Source organism: Cibotium barometz, chromosome 9 (genome assembly GCF_041138505.1).
Source record: "Cibotium barometz isolate CiBa-2024 chromosome 9, ASM4113850v1, whole genome shotgun sequence".
NCBI classification, from domain to species: Eukaryota; Viridiplantae; Streptophyta; class Polypodiopsida; order Cyatheales; family Cibotiaceae; genus Cibotium; species Cibotium barometz.
In genome coordinates, this window is record NC_141054.1 from 33,417,762 (window position 1) to 33,435,898 (window position 18,137).

Here is an 18,137-nt window from a genome sequence, read left to right on the forward strand (position 1 = left end):
GGGAGCTTCCTGATGAGGCAGTTGAGCTCATGGTTGCGGATGACTCTTTGGGAGGCAGGATTGCGTTTCCTGTGGTTTCTACGGCATGCGAAGGATCATGGACTCTTTTACACAGGAGGGGGATTGATGGATGGAGTCCTACTCCACGGTTGGAGTGACTCAGTTTGGGGAGGAGATCCAGACACGAGGAGATCTACTTCAGGCCCAGGAGCAGTTTTTTGGAGCAGTAAGTGGCAGTCATCTTTTGCCTTGTTGACGACAGAGGCAGAGTACCGGGCTGCTTGTGATGCTGCTTGTGAGGTGGTGAGGCTGCAGAGGTTGCATTGCAAGATTGGGCTTCCACTGGAGGAACCCATGGTCATCCAGAGGCACTTTGTTCGTGAACAGATCGTTGCTGATGACATCTTGCTAGAGTTCTGTTCGATGAAGGACAGTACGGTGGACCTCTTCATGAAGTCGCTATCTCAGGATTTGCTCAGGCAACACCCCAGCTCCCTGTGGTTGGTTTTACAGCCAGGAGCTGAGAGGAGATGTTAGAAGTCATCTCCTGTCTATGTATATACACTAGGGCCTCTGTTGTGGGTGTGCCCGCCCTTATTAGGTGTTTTCTCATTTTTCCCCACTCTCCGTATTTTTCCCCCATTTTTTCCTATTTTTCCTGTGGCATAGGAGGTAGTCTTGTAGTGGCAGGAGGACCTTGAACCTGGCCGACTGCATCTGTGGAGACTCTGGAGGTGGCCGACTGCTCTGCACAGGTCGTGGACCTCCCTGATACTGGCCGACCCCCCTTGCTATTGGCCGACTGTGCATTTCAGCAGTCGTGGGGTTTTTTTGTGTCCTGTCGGCTGCCCTATAGCAGGCCGACTGCTATTGGGGGGCCATATAAAATGGCCCCCAGCCCGCTTGTCACCATTGTAGTATTCCGGGATTCTTTTGTGTATATAGAGCAGAGTTACACGCCTCTACCACTCTCTCTCTTGTGCTGTGATTTTCTGCATTGCGTTTTGCTCGTGTTCCCAGATCTGGTCATCATCTCCGCTGCGCATTCTGACAGCTACAATCTCCCAGCCATAGAGGTCTATCAAGTCAGTCCTGTTAACCCACTTTGGAGAATTCGGCACGTAGGCCTCATGTAGGTGGGGACAGCCTTGTGAGGGGTGTCAAATATCCCCAACCACCAGTAGGACCCAGTCGGCAGCCCTAGATAAGGCCTCGGCAATAGTCGGCCGGGTCTGACTGCAATCGGCCAACAGCCAAGAAAAGCCCATGACCAAAATCAGCATTTAATGCTATTTTCTCAGTCGTGGCAGATATTAAACAAGCCGACAACATCATAAGCCAACCGACAAGCACTCCTTTGGCATATAAAAGGGTGAGCCATCCATAGACCATAAATCATCACATAAAAATCCAAGTTATCAACAGCAGTCAAGCATGTGTGCTTAGGCAACCAGCCTTTGCATACTTTCAGCATTCCTTTGTGCTTTCGAGCCCAAGGCATACCAACCCTCAGCCTCGGGCCAGTGTATTCTCTTCGAAGATAGCTTCACAGTTCGCCTGCAGCTTATGCACAGTTCTGCCCAGCGTTTGGTGGTCAGTCAGTCAGTTTGTCCGCTCAGTCTTGTGGACATAGTTTCAGCTTGTATTCAGTTCTCCAGAAGAAATAAAGCAAATACTCCTCCTTGGGGGGGACACTTTTCAGTGGGTAATTTGGGACCCCATCTGGTGTCGTCTCGACATCATCTTTCAGTTCATGTATGATGTTTAAAGGATTGCTAAAGACTCACCAAACTCAGGTTTTAAAGAAGGCCTCGTTGTTTCACACGGTCCTTGCTTGGCGTATGCTACAACAGTAGCACCCTTGCCTCTCAAAAGGGAGGTAAAAGGTTTGGAATCTACCCTTGTGACATATGTAATTCAGTGCCCTCTCTTGCAGGAAAAAAAAAAAGGATCTAAGTAGCATGAAAAGTACGTAGAGTTTTAGAGTAACACTCAACAATCAAAAGACAGATTGGATTGTTTGTTTGAGAGTATCGTCATTGCTAGTAAGAATCAAAGCCAGTTAAGTTACGACCTTGTGAACTTAAAGAGGCAATACATACAAAGGTGCTTCTGTGCCCCACCATAAAGAGACAATACATACAAAGGTGCCAAATTATCTCAGATTTGTGTTTGATCATCTGATGTTCTTCAAGTTCAAAAAAATCAGCAGTTTCACTGACATGATAGTACTAATCAAAACAACAGTTTCACTGACATGATAGTACTAATCAAAACAAAGGCTTCATTATAGTATGACCATCTAGGAACATTAGCAACTTTTAAAGAGGACAATAGGCTACATTATAGTCATGTTTTAAGAGATACATTACACAAGTTTAAAGTAACCAAAGCTCAACAAGGATAGATAAAAGTGGTTTACGAACACATTGCCTTGTCATTCCATACTAAAAATCCAAAGGATTGACACCGTGCACCCTCGACCTTTATTGAGACTCTAAAAAAAATGAAGTGATCCATGAAGTAGTAGCCTTGCTTTGAATCCACAATTTTCCACATTCTTTCTTATACTAAACGCTTTAAAGCCTAACCCTACAATAGAGAAAGCCGCAACCATTCGACTAATCCACCAGTATTAAACACAAATTCAACTCACAATCATTTGACTAATCAACCAGTATTAAATACAAATTCAACTCACCCATAAGTGTAGGTGTCATCCTGTGCTTTCCTTCGGTAGAGCATTGCAATCAAAGAAAACGACAGTAGTCCACAACCAAAAGTCAAATGGAAGGCATCTGACACTAGACCTGCAAAATAAAAACTAAACTTTATTTCCTTATTGCTCAGCATGAAGCTCTTAACGCATTTAATGGCAATGAAAACTACGGAGCAAGGTAACACACTGTTTCCATACAGATTAGTGTATATAAACGCATAGAATATCTATATAATCTTGTCGTACACAACCCAAATCACTCACAATGAGAGGATATCAATAAACCAAAATAGGTGGAGAGGAAAAATTACTGTCAAAACACTAGTACAGCAGTTATTTGATATACCACACAAAAACAAGCTTAGATGGCAGAAGCACAAAATACTCACAAAATGTGAAGCGTGTATCTCGGGACAATTAACCATTAAATTGATTAAACAAACTTAAGCATGGAAAAATAAACCACACCATCACAAGACCATAAACACTACACCAGGGGTCAAAGATTGGTCGACCCCCCCATCCCCTCTTTTATGGTATTGTATTACCAAAAGAGTCTCCCTCGTACAAGCTTGGAATAACCAAGAGCTACCTCCCAGCTCATTTGCATTATCCAATTACAATTGAGAGATGAAAAACATTCAAAGAGTAGTGCATCAATGAACTTAATCATTTGCCATGCAATCACAGACTTACCCATCACCACGGAGCTGAATACTCAGTCTCACAAGGTAATATGGTTCTCCCACAAGCCTTTAAAAGTTGTTCCATCACGTGAAAGTCTTGAAATTTGAATCATAAATGGATATGTGCTGAGTTTACATCTTTTCCATGCTTGTATAGTGTTAGGGCAGCCTCTCACGAGTCAGAGCTTCAAAACAGTCAACTCTAGAACAGGCCAACAAGCAATAGGACACTCGACTCTGGCCAACAGTTGGCGTGCATTTGAGGTGACATAGCTCAAAAAAGAGGTCAAAAACTAGCCCCAACAGTTAGGCAATGAGGTAAAGAGTGAGACAATCAGCAAAATTTGAAAATTGCAAGTGTAGGTGTTGCATGCGCGGAAGCCTTGCTGTACTGATCCACAGCCCTAAGCCTGATTAAGAACATTGATGCTAATTAACTTAGATTAAGACACAGCGGAGAGAGAAGAAGAGAAGATTAGGTCTCAGGTTTTTTGTATTACTATGGTACAAAAGGGTAACTTAATGCTTGTACATGATGTAGGCTCATGGTCAGCCCCATAGGGGTGACCTCGGCCCCTTCTACATGAGTTCTACTGATTATTGAATGAATGAATGATGAGCTAATGATCTATCCTTTGCTGAAAACGATGTGATGCTTATATATGTTCCAAGAGTGCTGGTCGGCCAGCTGTGCTGCTGTCGGCCAGCAAAGGACAAGCAAAATATGCCTTTTTTCCTTTATTAAATGCTGTACTGCCTTGATGCCTTGTCCAAGCTGCTACCCGACCTTCTGGGCCTAGCCGACTGGCTGGTAGGATACTCCATAGGCAGCCGACTGCACTGCTGGCTGCCGACTAGGCATCCATACCCCCAAGGTGATGTTTATGATGAAGATGATGGAGCTGTTGATGCTGCCAACGATTGATGATGATGCTTCTGATGCTGATACTGATGGTTCTTCTAATGATGCTGATGGTAATGCTAATGAAGATGTTGATGATGACTGTGATGCTACTGCTCTAATCAGGGATTAAGACAGTTCATGCTGAAGATTAGCCATGGCACGGGCATGCACGTGATAGTAGGACAGGGTGAAAGAGGGCGCCCAATCTAGATACTCCCTCCATACTTGCACATGGGTTTAGCCACTTGTCATCTGTTTTTGGAGGCACCCATGCCCACACAGATTATTTTGGGCAGGCCCACACTTCATTAATGAAGGGATGCCCAGCTTATAAGTTGTCTTCCTAGTTTCTTATTTCGCTGATAGTTAGCCAAACATGAGATTCACACACATAATTATCCATGGTGGTGAATATTCACACAAAAAATGAGCCAAACTGATGACATATCCCCCCTCTCCCTGCTGGGCTTTAAACAATTGATCGCAATTGAAAAGCATCCAAGTACACTTCAAGAAGTGTTGGGTACTCCATGTATTCTTCATCCAACCATTTTGCATTAATGGCTAGATAAATTATAAATTTAGCATCTCTAGACTTTGTTGCCGAAAATATAATCTACCCAAGTTATAGTACCTCTTCAAGCTCATAGTGGATCTTCAAAAACAAGATCCATAGGTTTGGACCCCACATACCTCTTCAAAAGGTTAACATGAAAAGCATTATGTATTATCTACAGACCGGGCAATGTTAGCCTGAAAGTCACTTCATTGATCCTCTATGTGATCTTAATGTTCGAACCTGCAAATTAGGGTTAGCAACAGCAAGATACTCACAGTAGAGCTCAAACAAAGTGAGCGAGAGGCACACAACTCAATGATGATTACCAAGTACAATGAATGGTACAAGCTACAAAGGATAAGTACACCCTAAATGATGAGTGGTATTCACATGCACGAGAAAAAGAGGAAAAAAGTGTCCCGGCTAGTCCTAGAGTGTTAACACACCACTATCCTTAACATAGATGTCTACAAACCCCCTTGGAGTGATGTTGTGAACATGTACAAGGATCTCGAAGATCAACCCCCAAAAGGCAATAAGCTTAGAGCTTTGCAGAAAGCTTCGAGCTTTTCACGAGGAAGAGCCTTCCTGAATAGATCTACCACATTGTCATGTGTAGAGACATAAACCAAGCTGATCTCTCATGCGTGAAGCCTCTCCTCGACATAATGACAATGCACCTCAATGTGCTTCGTGCGAGCATGAAACAATGGGTTCCTCGCAATTGTGTAGATGGCAGTGGAGGACTATAGTCCAACACTAGATCTGCCAAAAGGCGTCTGAGCCAACACTCAATGATAGCTGTGAATGTTGCCATGTACTCAACCTCATAGCTAGATGCGGCCACTATCGGGCTATTTCTTGCTAGGCTATGATATGCACGAACCATCAAGAAAGAAACAAAATCCACTAATGGACACTCTCGTGTTGTAACATCCTATCTAGTCCTAATCATTGAAGACATGCAATCGTGCCTCACCTCCCCTGGGATAGAACAATCCAAGAAACTGGATGTAAGTAGCGGAAAACACACTTGATAGCTTGTCAATGCTTGGTACCTAGGCAATGCATAAATCTACTCGACTATGAGACCCCATATTGAATGTTTGGCCTCGAGTTGCATAGGTAGATCAAGCACCCAACAACCTATTGATATAGTGTCTGATCAAAAGGCTCTCCAGAATCCTGAGTGTTGTGCCTAGCACCTGTCTCAACTGGTGTAGTCACAGGTTTACAATCCTCAAGATTAAATCTTGTAAGCAAACTCTGTATGTACTTTGACTCCATCATGACTATCCCCCCTTCATCACGCTGTAAGAACTGAATCCCCAAATATTAATGGTCTAAATCTGGCATCTCAAAAGAAGCTTGTAATTCAACCTTGCAAGCTGAAATCTGATCGACATCTGGGCCTGTGAGTAGCATGTTATCAACGTACAAGACGATGACCAACAAATCCTCTTTCTTCTTTCTGACATAAAGCGTGCTCTCTCTGGAACTATTACAAAACCCATGTGAAACCAAGTATGCATCTATTTTCTCATACCACGCTCTGGGAGCCTACTTAAGGCCATACCTTCACCTTCTATAACCTGCATTATTACGACATCCCCACTAACATCATCAGTGCCCAATAGTGGGTGTAGAACTCTTGTTTCAAGATATGCTCTCACACACGCACACACATAAGAGCATATATTCACACACAGCCCTTCATATTGAGTTTCTGTCAAACCTCCGGAGATGCAGGGCAGACTCAGCCATAATGAAGCCTAGCACTAAGGGAAGTGGCAAATAGAAAGAATTAGTATAGCAAATAAGTAGTTGATAGGACAAAATGCACCGCTAAAGATAGAAAGAATTATGCATACTTTGTTTTCTTGACTCTTCTGAACAAAACCCCGACGCTGAGATACATATACCTCCTCGCATTCAAGAAAGCAATTTTAATGTCCAATTGATACACATTTCATCCATGATGTGTTGCCATAACAATGATGCACCTCATGGTGGTCATTCGAGATGTGGGGACAAAGGTCTCATCATAATCTATGTCCTTCTGATGTGCATAGCCCTTTACTACGAGTCTGGCTTTGTAGCGATCAATGCTACCATTAGAATTTCTCTTAATCTTACAGACCCACTCGTACCAATAGCCTTCATGCCGAACAGCAAGTCAACTAAATCCCAAGTGCCATTTTTCAAAATGGAACCATATTCATGCTTCATGGCATGCATCCAATGATGATCCTCGTGTGCAAAGGAAACAGGTTCCTCGTCATTACAAGAAGAAGCAACGAGAGCATCGGACCACATACTGATATCACTATGTATAAGCTGCAATTTCCAAGCAATCCTCACTGAACCATCTTTGGGGAATGATGTGCCATGCATTTTGCTCAATACGTAACCCTCACAAACATGCTTGACGGGTGCATCAAGTGGTGGCAAGCTGAAATCATATCGTGTCTTTGAAGACATAGCAAACTACCAAAGTTTAGGTGACCAAACCGAGTATGTCATAGCTCATCATCTCTCATTCTCGATGTGGCAATAAGTACAAGTGCATCATGTGAAGCTTTCTCATATACATCAACCTTGCAGAGACCATGACATAAACAACTATATGATATCTCCATTACTGCAATCACATACAGTGCATCTGTCATCAACAAAACAGACAACTAGACCGGACCCAGAAATGACTGAAACTGACAAGAGATTCTTTTTATTCCTGGCACATACAAAATGCATTGGAGAGTGTGATTGTCCTACCATTGGCAACAGTGAGCACAATCTTCCCACCTCCTTTGACTAGATAAGAGGCACACATAACAATACTTCCCTTGGGTGCATCTCCCAATGAAATAAGTGGCAATGTGACGTATTGTGCTTGCTAGCACCACTATCAAAATACCACTGATGTGTACCTGCCCCACAGACATGCATGCATCATAAAGAGAAGAATCATAGCTACACTGAACCTGGAATGCACAATAATCCTAAGCATAGTTAGCAGATTTCTTCTTTTCAACACTAGGTGTTGATGCATTGGCCCCAAACATACCCAAGTCTTTCTTCTCTTTCTCTCTTGCAAGCCTCTTCTTGCATTCATTAATGTAGTGACATGGCTTCCAACAGTAGTTACATTTGCCCTTCTTCTTGGGCTTTTCATTGTCACCCTTGTAAACATCTTTACTAGAAGAGGGACCTGAACCACCATTATGCTTCTTGCCATTGGTAACAAATGCTTCACCTTTGACCTTTCCTTGGGCAGTAAAACTTGATCCCCATGCTTTATGCCAGACTTGTTCATGTAATTCCCACCAGTAGGTGTGAAATGTTTGGCCTAACACAATGCCAATCAATACACTTAAATACACCAAGATTTAATGGACAGCAAGCACAATACAAGATGTAATCTACTGAATTGACAAGAGATACACAATGAGCCGAAACGACCGACCCCTCCCTCAAATCATGTTTATTGATCTTGGGAGAATAAAGTACATAGTGTCATGGGTATTTCTGACCAGACTTACATACCAATGCATATAAATACAGTATTGCAAACAATATGGTTGTCGGTGAAGATTTACAACTCACACTACCCTCTCAAGTGCCCATGTTTCCTACCATCTGCTCTCTATTGTTCCACGCACACATGATAGAAACAATCTGCAAGAGAACAAAAGAACACTACACAGGGTATGTGAACATGGAGTCCAACTACTTGCTTCCATAATTGAGCATTAAAGCCTACCAATTGCAAGTAGAGTCGATGACAAAGGAATGGGATTTTTCCCAGCCTTTCTGGCATTTACCAGTCGGCCATGTCCAGTAGCTCCAGTCGGCCTGTTTTGCAGCTCCAGTCGGCCAGCATTCCCTTACTATAAATAGTGGGTGCTGGCCTCTCTTTTCTCATTCAGTCTTGTACATATTTTGCTCCCTCACTTATGAGACTATACGTGTCTCTTGCTTGGGACTGTTTTGCTTCAGTATATTCAGCATAATCTTCATATCTCTCTCTCTCTCTTGCACTCTCTGTTCAGCACATTCTAGTGCCACTTTGCTTCCGCTCTGTGCACTCTTTCATGGTATCATCGCTCCCGGTTTAGCAACCTCTTTGCTGCCCCAGATTCAGCCCTGTTTTCAGCACCTTCTCCTCTGCGTTTTTCTCCCAGATCCACAGCCCTTGCTGCTGCGTTTTCTGGACAGCAACGTCTGGTCACTTCTCCTCCAGTTTTGGCTTCTCCAACTGCAGCCATCTGGCGTTTTCTGCTCAGCGTTTTTCCCACTTCGAGATTGGACAATAGGCGGCCTGTTTTCTACACGTGAGCTTCCTTCTGCTCCTCCGCCTGGTTCTCTTCGGGGTTCTCCCAGAGTTAAAAGGGAACAAATTCATGAGGGCAACATGTTTGTTAATTATGCTCTTATGTCTACAATCATTGATGGTCCTTCTGATCCCACTTCTGTAGACGAGGCTCTTTCACATGAGCCTTGGCGTCGTGCTATGCAGACAGAGCTGGATGCTATCGAACGGAATGGCACTTGGATTTTGGTGCCTCGGCCTCTGCAGCGTAAGGTGATTGGTGTGCGTTGGATTTTCAAATCAAAGTTCCGAGCTGATGGCAGCTTGGACAAGCACAAGGCGAGATTGGTTGCCAAGGGTTATGCTCAGAGCCCCGGTGTCGACTTCGATGAGACCTTCGCTCCAACTGCTCGGATGACTACCATTCGCACCGTTCTTGCACTTGCAGGACATCATAGATGGCCCGTTTTCCAGATGGACGTCAAGTCGGCTTTCCTTAATGGAGAGCTTACACAGGAGGTTTATATTGATCAGCCGCCAGGATTTGTTGTTCCGGGCAAACAGGATCATGTGTACCGGCTGAAGAAGGCTTTATATGGTCTAAAGCAGGCTCCGTGGGCTTGGTACCAGCGGATTGATGAGTTCTTTCAGAAGCTCGGCCTGCGCCGTTCTCACGCAGATTCGAACCTTTATATCCTCCTTGAGAGGGGGTTGATTGTTATCATTGTGGTCTATGTTGATGACCTCATCTTTACAGGTTCTTATTCTGTGCGGATCCGTTCTGTTATGAATGCTTTGGAGACAGAGTTTGAGATGACGGATCTTGGCCTCTTGCATTATTTTCTTGGCTTTGAGATTTGGCAGACCTCGAAGGGCATTTTCTTCTCTCAGCATAAGTACACTCGGGAGATTCTCGACAGACTTCAGATGACTAGGTGCAAACCAATATCTTCTCCTATGGATATTGGTGAGAAGCTTTCTTCACTTGATGCTTCTCCAGGGACTGATCAGGGACAGTATCCGGTTCTCGTCGATTATTTGGTATGGTTGACCTACTCCCGATTGGACAAATGCTTCGCAGTCAGTTTATTGAGTTCCTTCTCATCCAAACCCCGTCAACAGCATTGGCGGTGTGCTCTCAGAGTTCTTCGGTACTTGCATGGCACTCTGGATTTTGGCATCTTTTATGGCCAAGGATGCACTCTTGTTGGATGGTCTGACTCAGACTGGACTGGAGATCCAAATACACTGCGTTCGACCACTGGTTGTGTTTTCTCACTTGGGTCTGGAGCCATTTCTTGGAGCAGTAAAAAGCAGCCTATTGTGGCACTTTCCTCTATCGAGGCGGAGTACCGTGCAGTTTGTTATGCTGCATGTGAGGCGATATGGCTGCGGAGATTATTGGAGGAGCTCGGCTGTCCTCCTACCGGATCTACTCTTCTTTGGTGTGACAATCAGAGTTGCATCGCCATCGCCAAGAACCCTGTGTTTCATGCTCGTACAAAACACATTGAGATTCAGTATCACTATGTTCATGCACACACACACACACACACACACACACACACAACCTCAAGCACAAAGAAACGTGAGTGCTGGAAAAGATGTACTCAATAATGATATGAAATGAAAGTACAAGTGAGTACTAAAAGGCCTAGGGCAAAGTGCCCAACACACATAAGTGTGTTCACACGGGAAAAAAACATGTCCAGTCACAGGGAAAAAGTGCCCGTGAGTAAGCTGGGTTCACACCTGAACTAGCCGAGTGGACATGACCAACAACCCCCCCTCAAGTGAATGGTGTGAACGGGTGGCAGCAGGATGATAAAGCTGTGAATGCTGCCCTGCACTATGCTCCACAGTAAGAGTAAACTACAGTGCCAATGGAAAAAGCAAGCACTATATGACTGGAAAAAGGAGAATCGCCAATGTCATAGTGCTAATGCTAGAGCACAGTAGTATGCATCACCAAAAATGCATGGCAAAGATCATGTGGACATCAACTGCATCAAATCAAGAGGCATCGCATAATACCCCCCTAAAGGCAAGCATCCAAATGCCAAGCTGAACTGCATGTAATCCATATCAATGCTCTGTAACTGCACCAGTGATGAGCATAAGAAGAGGTAGCATATATACACGTGTGTAAAGGCAACAGGATCCAGAAGTCATGCCTGTGAGACATGCAATGTAAGCTGCAAAAGTGAAACTCATCAATGGAGGATCCGATGAGGAAAAAATCAGCAATGGTAGGGCTGATAAAAGTAAAAATTCAGTAATGGGAAAAGCTGAAATGGGGAGAAAAAGTAGGGGCTCGAGGCGGGCATTAGCCAATGCTATGAGAGGATAGGTAAACTCTCAGCGATGCCATGATCAGTGGCATGTATGGCAAGTGTAAAGATGCATAATCCCACAATGAATAATATACATGCGACATGCCAAAACCATGAGAGCAAGCCAACACTGGCCAAGTGTGTAAAAGGCACTCCCAGTAAACATCACATGTGAGAAAGTGACAATGTCAACACTGTAGAAACAATCCCGCTGCAAGGGAAAACAGCATAAAAGGCATCTCCAGTAGACATCACATAAGAGAAAGCGTCTAGCATAGACCAGCATAAGGGTCAACAAGCATAAGTGACCATGTGGGCAAGTAGAATCCCCCCCTGAAATGCATCTGCTAGACAATGCATACCATGGAGTACAGACTATAAAGCATAGTCATCAAAAGCAATGGCATCAGAAGACATCTCTGTAGGCAATGAAGATGTAAGTGTCAAGGCTGACACATGTGTAGCCTGATCTACACCTGTGGAAGAAGATGCCAGCTTCTTCTTTTTTTCACTCTCAATACGCTTCCTGCATTCCTCTATGGTGTGCCCTGTTTTCCTGCAATAGTTACAGCGCTTTTTCTTTTCAGGCTCGTCCTCTGTCTTGGGAGGATTCGATGGGCTAGGTTTAGGCCCAGATCTATTCCCACGAAAAGGAGCAACCATTGCTGACTCAGCAGACATCATGTTGTTCCTGTTGGAACAAGATTGCTCTTCACTGAGCAAGAGAGTCACAAGGTTGTCAAAAGTGACCGCATTAGGTGCATTGTCAACCAACAACCGCAAAGTGGTGCCAAATGTCTGATAAGAGTCAGGCAAGTTGCGCAAAACTGTCTGAACAAGATAGCTATCTGTCAAAACCTCATCAATGTTAATGAGCTGCTCTCGTAGGTCCTTCACATGCGTAAGGTACTGATCGATAGAGTCACCTTCAAGCATGCGGTCGGTCTCAAGCTTGCCCCGAAGGTAAGCTACACGAGCCTCATTGCGACCTGAATACAATGCCGCCAAGGTATCCCAAGCACCCTTTGCAGTGATGCAAGAACGAATGTGCGGAATGATATGCCTGCGGCACGAGAGAGCAATCAATGCATGGACCTAAGCATCCCTAGCATCCCAAGTACGCTGCTGCTGAGTAGGAAGAGACAAGGAGGTGGACCTGCAGGAGGAGGAGCGGGAATCACTTCACCTTCCGCTGCAGCAGGTGCAAGAGGACGCTCCTCAGTGCCATCCACATACAGCCATACATTTTTGGCGACTAAAACATAACGAATCATATAAGCCCACATACGGTAGTTGTCCCCATTGAGCATTATTACTATTGGCCATGATAGCACAGCAAATCTGTCACAAGTCACCACGAGTATGCAATGCCCAGCAAAACCGTAAGAATGCGGGAGATAAATAGCAGAATAACCAATGGACTGAAAGGGAACTCCTTCACCACGAGAAATACATATGCATGCCCCAAAACTGCAAGTGTACTGCACGATGATGCAAATCTGTCAAAGTTTCCACAATGGCATACATATACTGCAGCAAACCACAAATGTATACATGTGCCGTGAAAAACACAATCAGCTAACACATGTAAGAGCTGCAAGTGCTCAAATCCTGGCAGATCAAATGAAAATTGGTCGAATGCTCCAAAAATGGGCTCAATGTTGAAAAGCCCTAATTTTTAGGCAACCAATTAGACCAAATCTGAACCGGATCTACACCTGTAAATCTGCTAATGCGTTTGTCACCCTATACCAAGTGCTGCAGTGACCAAAAATTGGGGGAAATGCCCCAATGCCAACCAAATGTGCCTGTAATACCCAAAAATTGAGGGAAATGTCCCAATGCCAACCAAATGTGCCTGTAATACCCAAAAATTTGGGAAAAATGCCCCAATGCCAACCAAATGTGCCTGCAATACCCAAAAATTTGGGGGAAATGTCCCAATGCCAACCAAATGTGCCTGCAATACCCATAAGTGCTTGCAAATAGTGCCAATTTCTGCATTTCTAGTGCAATTATGCACCAAATCTACTGAAATCAATGCCAATGTGTGCCAATGTTGCAACTGCAGGCTCAATGGTGAAAAGCCCCAAAATTAATGCAACAAATTTACAAATTTTAGCAATTTCTGAATTTTTAAAAAATTATAGAAAAAATCAGTAAGAAAGTTACTGAGCTTGCAGTGGCTTCAACAAGGCAGGCAACAATACGGGCATGAGGCAGCAGTACGGGCATGAGGTACAGTAGGCACACAGCAGTACGGACATGAGGCGACGCAGATCTGGGAGCTTCGACGGGCGACACGACGGTGGCGACGGTGCAGGTACAGGTCAGCTTCGTAGATGTGACAAGCGACGAACAGCGGCGGTGGCGGGGGCGGCGGTGGCGCAGGTACAAGTCAGCTTCGTAGATGTGACAGGCGACGAACAGCGGCGGTGACGGCGGCGCACACAGATCTGTGGGCGGCGATGGCAGATCTGAAGGCGGCGACCCCAGATCTGGCAGTTGTGAAGCCGACGACGCACGGATCTGGCAGCTACAATCGACGATGGCGCATGCAGGGGCAACGGCAGAGGCGGCGGCGGCGCTGCGAACTGGGCAGCGCAGAGGACGGCAGGCGGCGCTCAATGCACAGACGTACGACGCAGATCTGGCGGCGCACGCAGAGGGCGGCGGCGGTAGTACAGCACGGCGTACGGGCAGAGCGACGGCGACGGCGTGCAGAGGCAACTGAGGGCGGCGACAGGGTGGCTGCAAGGCGGCCGAAAGGAAAACCCTAACCCTAATGCAACAAAACCCTAAAGCCCTGATGTGTGCAATAGGCTCAAGCTCTGACGGGCAGCAAGGGGCAAACCCTAATGCTAACCCTAACCATGCTCTGATACCAATGTTGGGTAGGAGGGAAGCTAGCCTCCACACACACACACACACACACATACACACAACCTCAAGCACAGAGAAACGTGAGTGCTGGAAAAGATGTACTCAATAATGATATGAAATGAAAGCACAAGTGAGTACTAAAAGGCCTAGGGCAAAGTGCCCAACACACATAAGTGTGTTCAGACGGAAAAAACCTGAAACCGACCTTCACTTGACGGGCGGTGAAACAAACACTCGCACACAAAACACTTCATCACCCATGGGAGCCTGGAAAAGTAAAACAAACAGGGGAGCTAGAGTGCTCTTGCAAATAGTACAAGGACACCGATTGGCCCCAAAACGCAGTGGCACCCCTTGCGGTATTTCTTTACTTGATCAAAAATGAGTACAAAGTACCAACTTGTCGAATCCTTTACCAATAGGACCCCTTTTAGCTTTCACCCGGGACTTTCCAAATAAGAACTCTCGCTTAGTACAGCAAAGCATTCTATAGAAAAGGCACACCTGTACGACACCTTCCTACTAGAAAAGGTCTTCTCCATCTCAACCATGGATCCCACGAACCCTTTCCCAAACAGCAGTAGGGCTGTACCAAACCATATGTCCTTCCTATAGTCACAGCCTGCATGTAACCTAGAGAAAACTAGAACCTGTTCACATGAATCCAAAGACATGCTTTCCACACGAAACCAATGACCTGTATCTGATAAACCAAAGACCTGTATCTCATAAACCATAGGCCTGTTTCCTCGATACCAAAGTCCTGTTTCTTCACGAAAGACCAATGTCCTGTTTCCATGACAGATAAACCCACATATGCATCATCCAATCACGATGCCAAAAACCTAGAGAGAGAAAGATAGAGGATGTGTCAAGCCATCCCTGAATACACATAAGTCCAAAACGAAGAGCAACACTAAAACCAGTCTATGGACACATAAAGCGGTAATTCATTCACAAATAACCTGGACTTACTCAGACACACAATCACAGAATCCTCGCTCCCTCGCTCAACAACACATTGGCCCCGAAGTCCGGCGCCCCTTGCGGTATTTCTTTATTGTTAAAAGGTTGGGAATTACAAAGCACAAGTGCAACAAAGCACTCTACTTGCATCAGCTAAGTTTTACAAATTCTAGGAGAAATTTGCCAGCATAACTGCACTAAAACTGTTCCATAACATCTCAGAATGAGTCCCAACTGACAGGCTCACTTCCATAGGCATCAGGCTACCCAATGGAGTCCAAAACATCACAATTCAGCTTGCTGTAATTTTCTGCACAGACCTGTTTTCAGCTCTGTTTTCAGCCCAAAATAACCCTTGTACTGTCCTGGAGGACTTTAGCAAAGTCCTACTGCATTTTGGCATCAACCGGGCAACATAACAGCCCAAAAACAGCACCTAAACAGTGCTGAAACAGCATTGTATTGAAGAGGTTATTACCCTCTTCCGTCCCTGCTTTGGTGTAGGAACTAACTACACCGGTTCCTGTTCAAGGAGGCAACTAGCCTTTGCATATAAGCATGAAATTCACACAACTGTACCTGATTTTATCTGATGAGAGCATTTCCATAGTCTGCAAGAGAGAGAAAGAGAGAGAGAGGCTGTGGGGAGCAAGCTCAACCCTCAATTCATGAGTTGTAGGGCAAGGGAGTGCACCACAAGTGCTGGTTTTCCTGCAACAATCCACCATGATGGCTGCAAATGAGCCTCAGAGGCTGTGGGGAGCAAGCTCAACCCTCAATTCATGAGTTGTAGGGCAAGGGAGTGCACCACAAATGCTGGTTTTCCTGCAACAATCCACCATGATGGCTGCAAATGAGCCTCATTCAGCCCAAATTCCCACGCTTCCCTCTTCTCAATGAGGAAAATGCACATAAATTTGACACTTGGCACATTTTTAAGCCTTTTCCACATGCAATCTTCCAGGCTAAAAATCTCCTGACTGGTTCACATTCTCACAACAGTCCTTTGTCAGCTTTTGGTCCCCTTGACATTCCACACAAACTGACGCGAACACTTTTCAATTCCGACACTGCCAAAAATAGCAGTTCCCTAGATTTTAGGGATGATGTCATCTGCATTCCTTCTGGTCTCCTGACCATCTTTGACCACTATGGTCACTTCAGAATTTGCTTAGAATTCAAGATACATTCACATTTCGGTGGCGGCCACTTACTAGTGTAAACTGGCCTATACCCTCATTCAGTGGCCATGTTCTGGACACTGTCCTTCATCTTTCAGTGCCCATGTCCTGGACACTGTCATTCATCTTTCAGTGCAGTTCTCAGGCTTAGCCAACCACTGGTCCAAAGTCCCACTGGCTGACCCATTCTGACATTGCAATGGCCCAAGCCCTTCCAAGAGATCCCGAGGGAAAGCAACAGCAACCAAAGAGAAAGAAAAGAAAAATATATATATTTATAGAGAAATGTAAATAAGGAAAACAACTGCAAAAAGTTTCACCTCCTAGTGACAAACACACATCTCTTCCAAGAACATCATCCTGTGCATCTTAGCTTGATCCTCTGTATCCAAATCTCGTAAACAAAGCCTGCTTGCGGAGAGAGAGAAGACCCCTTGGCTGTTAGCGCCTCGGTGCCTCCTTCAGCTCACCTTCTTCAAGAGAGATAGAGAGAGACCCGCGCTGACTGCTTTCTCACATGTAGCCACTTGGCGTAGAGAGCCTCTTATCTGACACTCGTCTGGCTGCCATACTGTCTGCAGAGAAATTCCTTCTTGACGCCTGCCTGGCTACACATCGCTGATTGCCCATCTGATTGCCTCTTGGCTGTCCTATACTGCCCGTCTGTAGTCCACAACTAGCGGCAGCGGCACACCTGGCGGTAGCAGCAACAGCTGGCGACAACATTAGTATCTGGCGGCGGCGGTAGCAGCGGCACATGCAGCAACGCCCATGTACAGCAGTGGTTGCACCTAGTGGCAGCAGCGCCCAACGTCAACAGCAGCAGCACCACCACCACCACCACCATGCGTAGCAGCGCTTGGTAGTCAATAGCACTCCTGGCGGCGACAGCAGCAGCAGCAGAAGCTGTCGCCTGGCTTCTGCGCAATAGCACCACCCCTGAAGATCCATACGGCGACCACCACCCTGCTCTTCCGAATCTCCGCCAACCTTCGCCTTTTATAAACATGCAATTCAAATCCCTTTTCTCAAAAAGCCAAAAGCAAGGATTAAAAACGCATGCCTCTAAAAACAATATTTTAATCATCAAAGGTTATTAAGCCTTACAAATTTTAAAGTCCCTTTTGTCCCCTTTCACACTTGGGCTGGCCACCATATATGGGTTTCCTTTTCACATTCAACTGATGCATGTCCACACTGTGCGTCCCGTGCCGTGCCCGTGCTCACCTGCTTGTTGTCCAGAGGGAAAAACACATGGCCGTAACAAAACCTGTGTCCAGTCATCACAGGGAAAAAGTGCCCGTGAGTAAGCTAGGTTCACACCTGAACTAGCCGGGAGTGGACATGACCATCAATTCTCGTCGTGAAACGTGTGCTGATTTCTGAGCATTGGAGTTATCGATCTCCCCCGAAGCTTCTGCATGTTACAGTGCTATCAGAGCCTACTTCAAGTGTAAAGATTCAGCAAGAAACCAGAAATTTTTTCACACTCGTGTGGTTGGTTTTCAGACTCCGGTGGACCACCCCTTTCGGAGTGACTCCTGTCCCTCGAAGGACAATTCATTTCAGCCTCTCGAAGTCTCCCACACACATG

The 18,137-nt window shown here is 45.4% G+C and overlaps 1 protein-coding gene across 1 annotated transcript in view; it reads right to left on the bottom strand.

Annotated features, from left to right (window-relative positions):
* LOC147635497 (Cation efflux family protein) overlaps positions 1 to 18,137 on the bottom strand; it is a 65,695-nt gene that overhangs the window by 39,223 nt on the left and 8,335 nt on the right. The window contains exon 2 of the mRNA XM_086802796.1: positions 2,702 to 2,810. Coding sequence (XP_086658922.1) covers positions 2,702 to 2,810 — 109 coding nt within the window. The remainder of the gene's footprint in view (positions 1 to 2,701; positions 2,811 to 18,137) is intronic.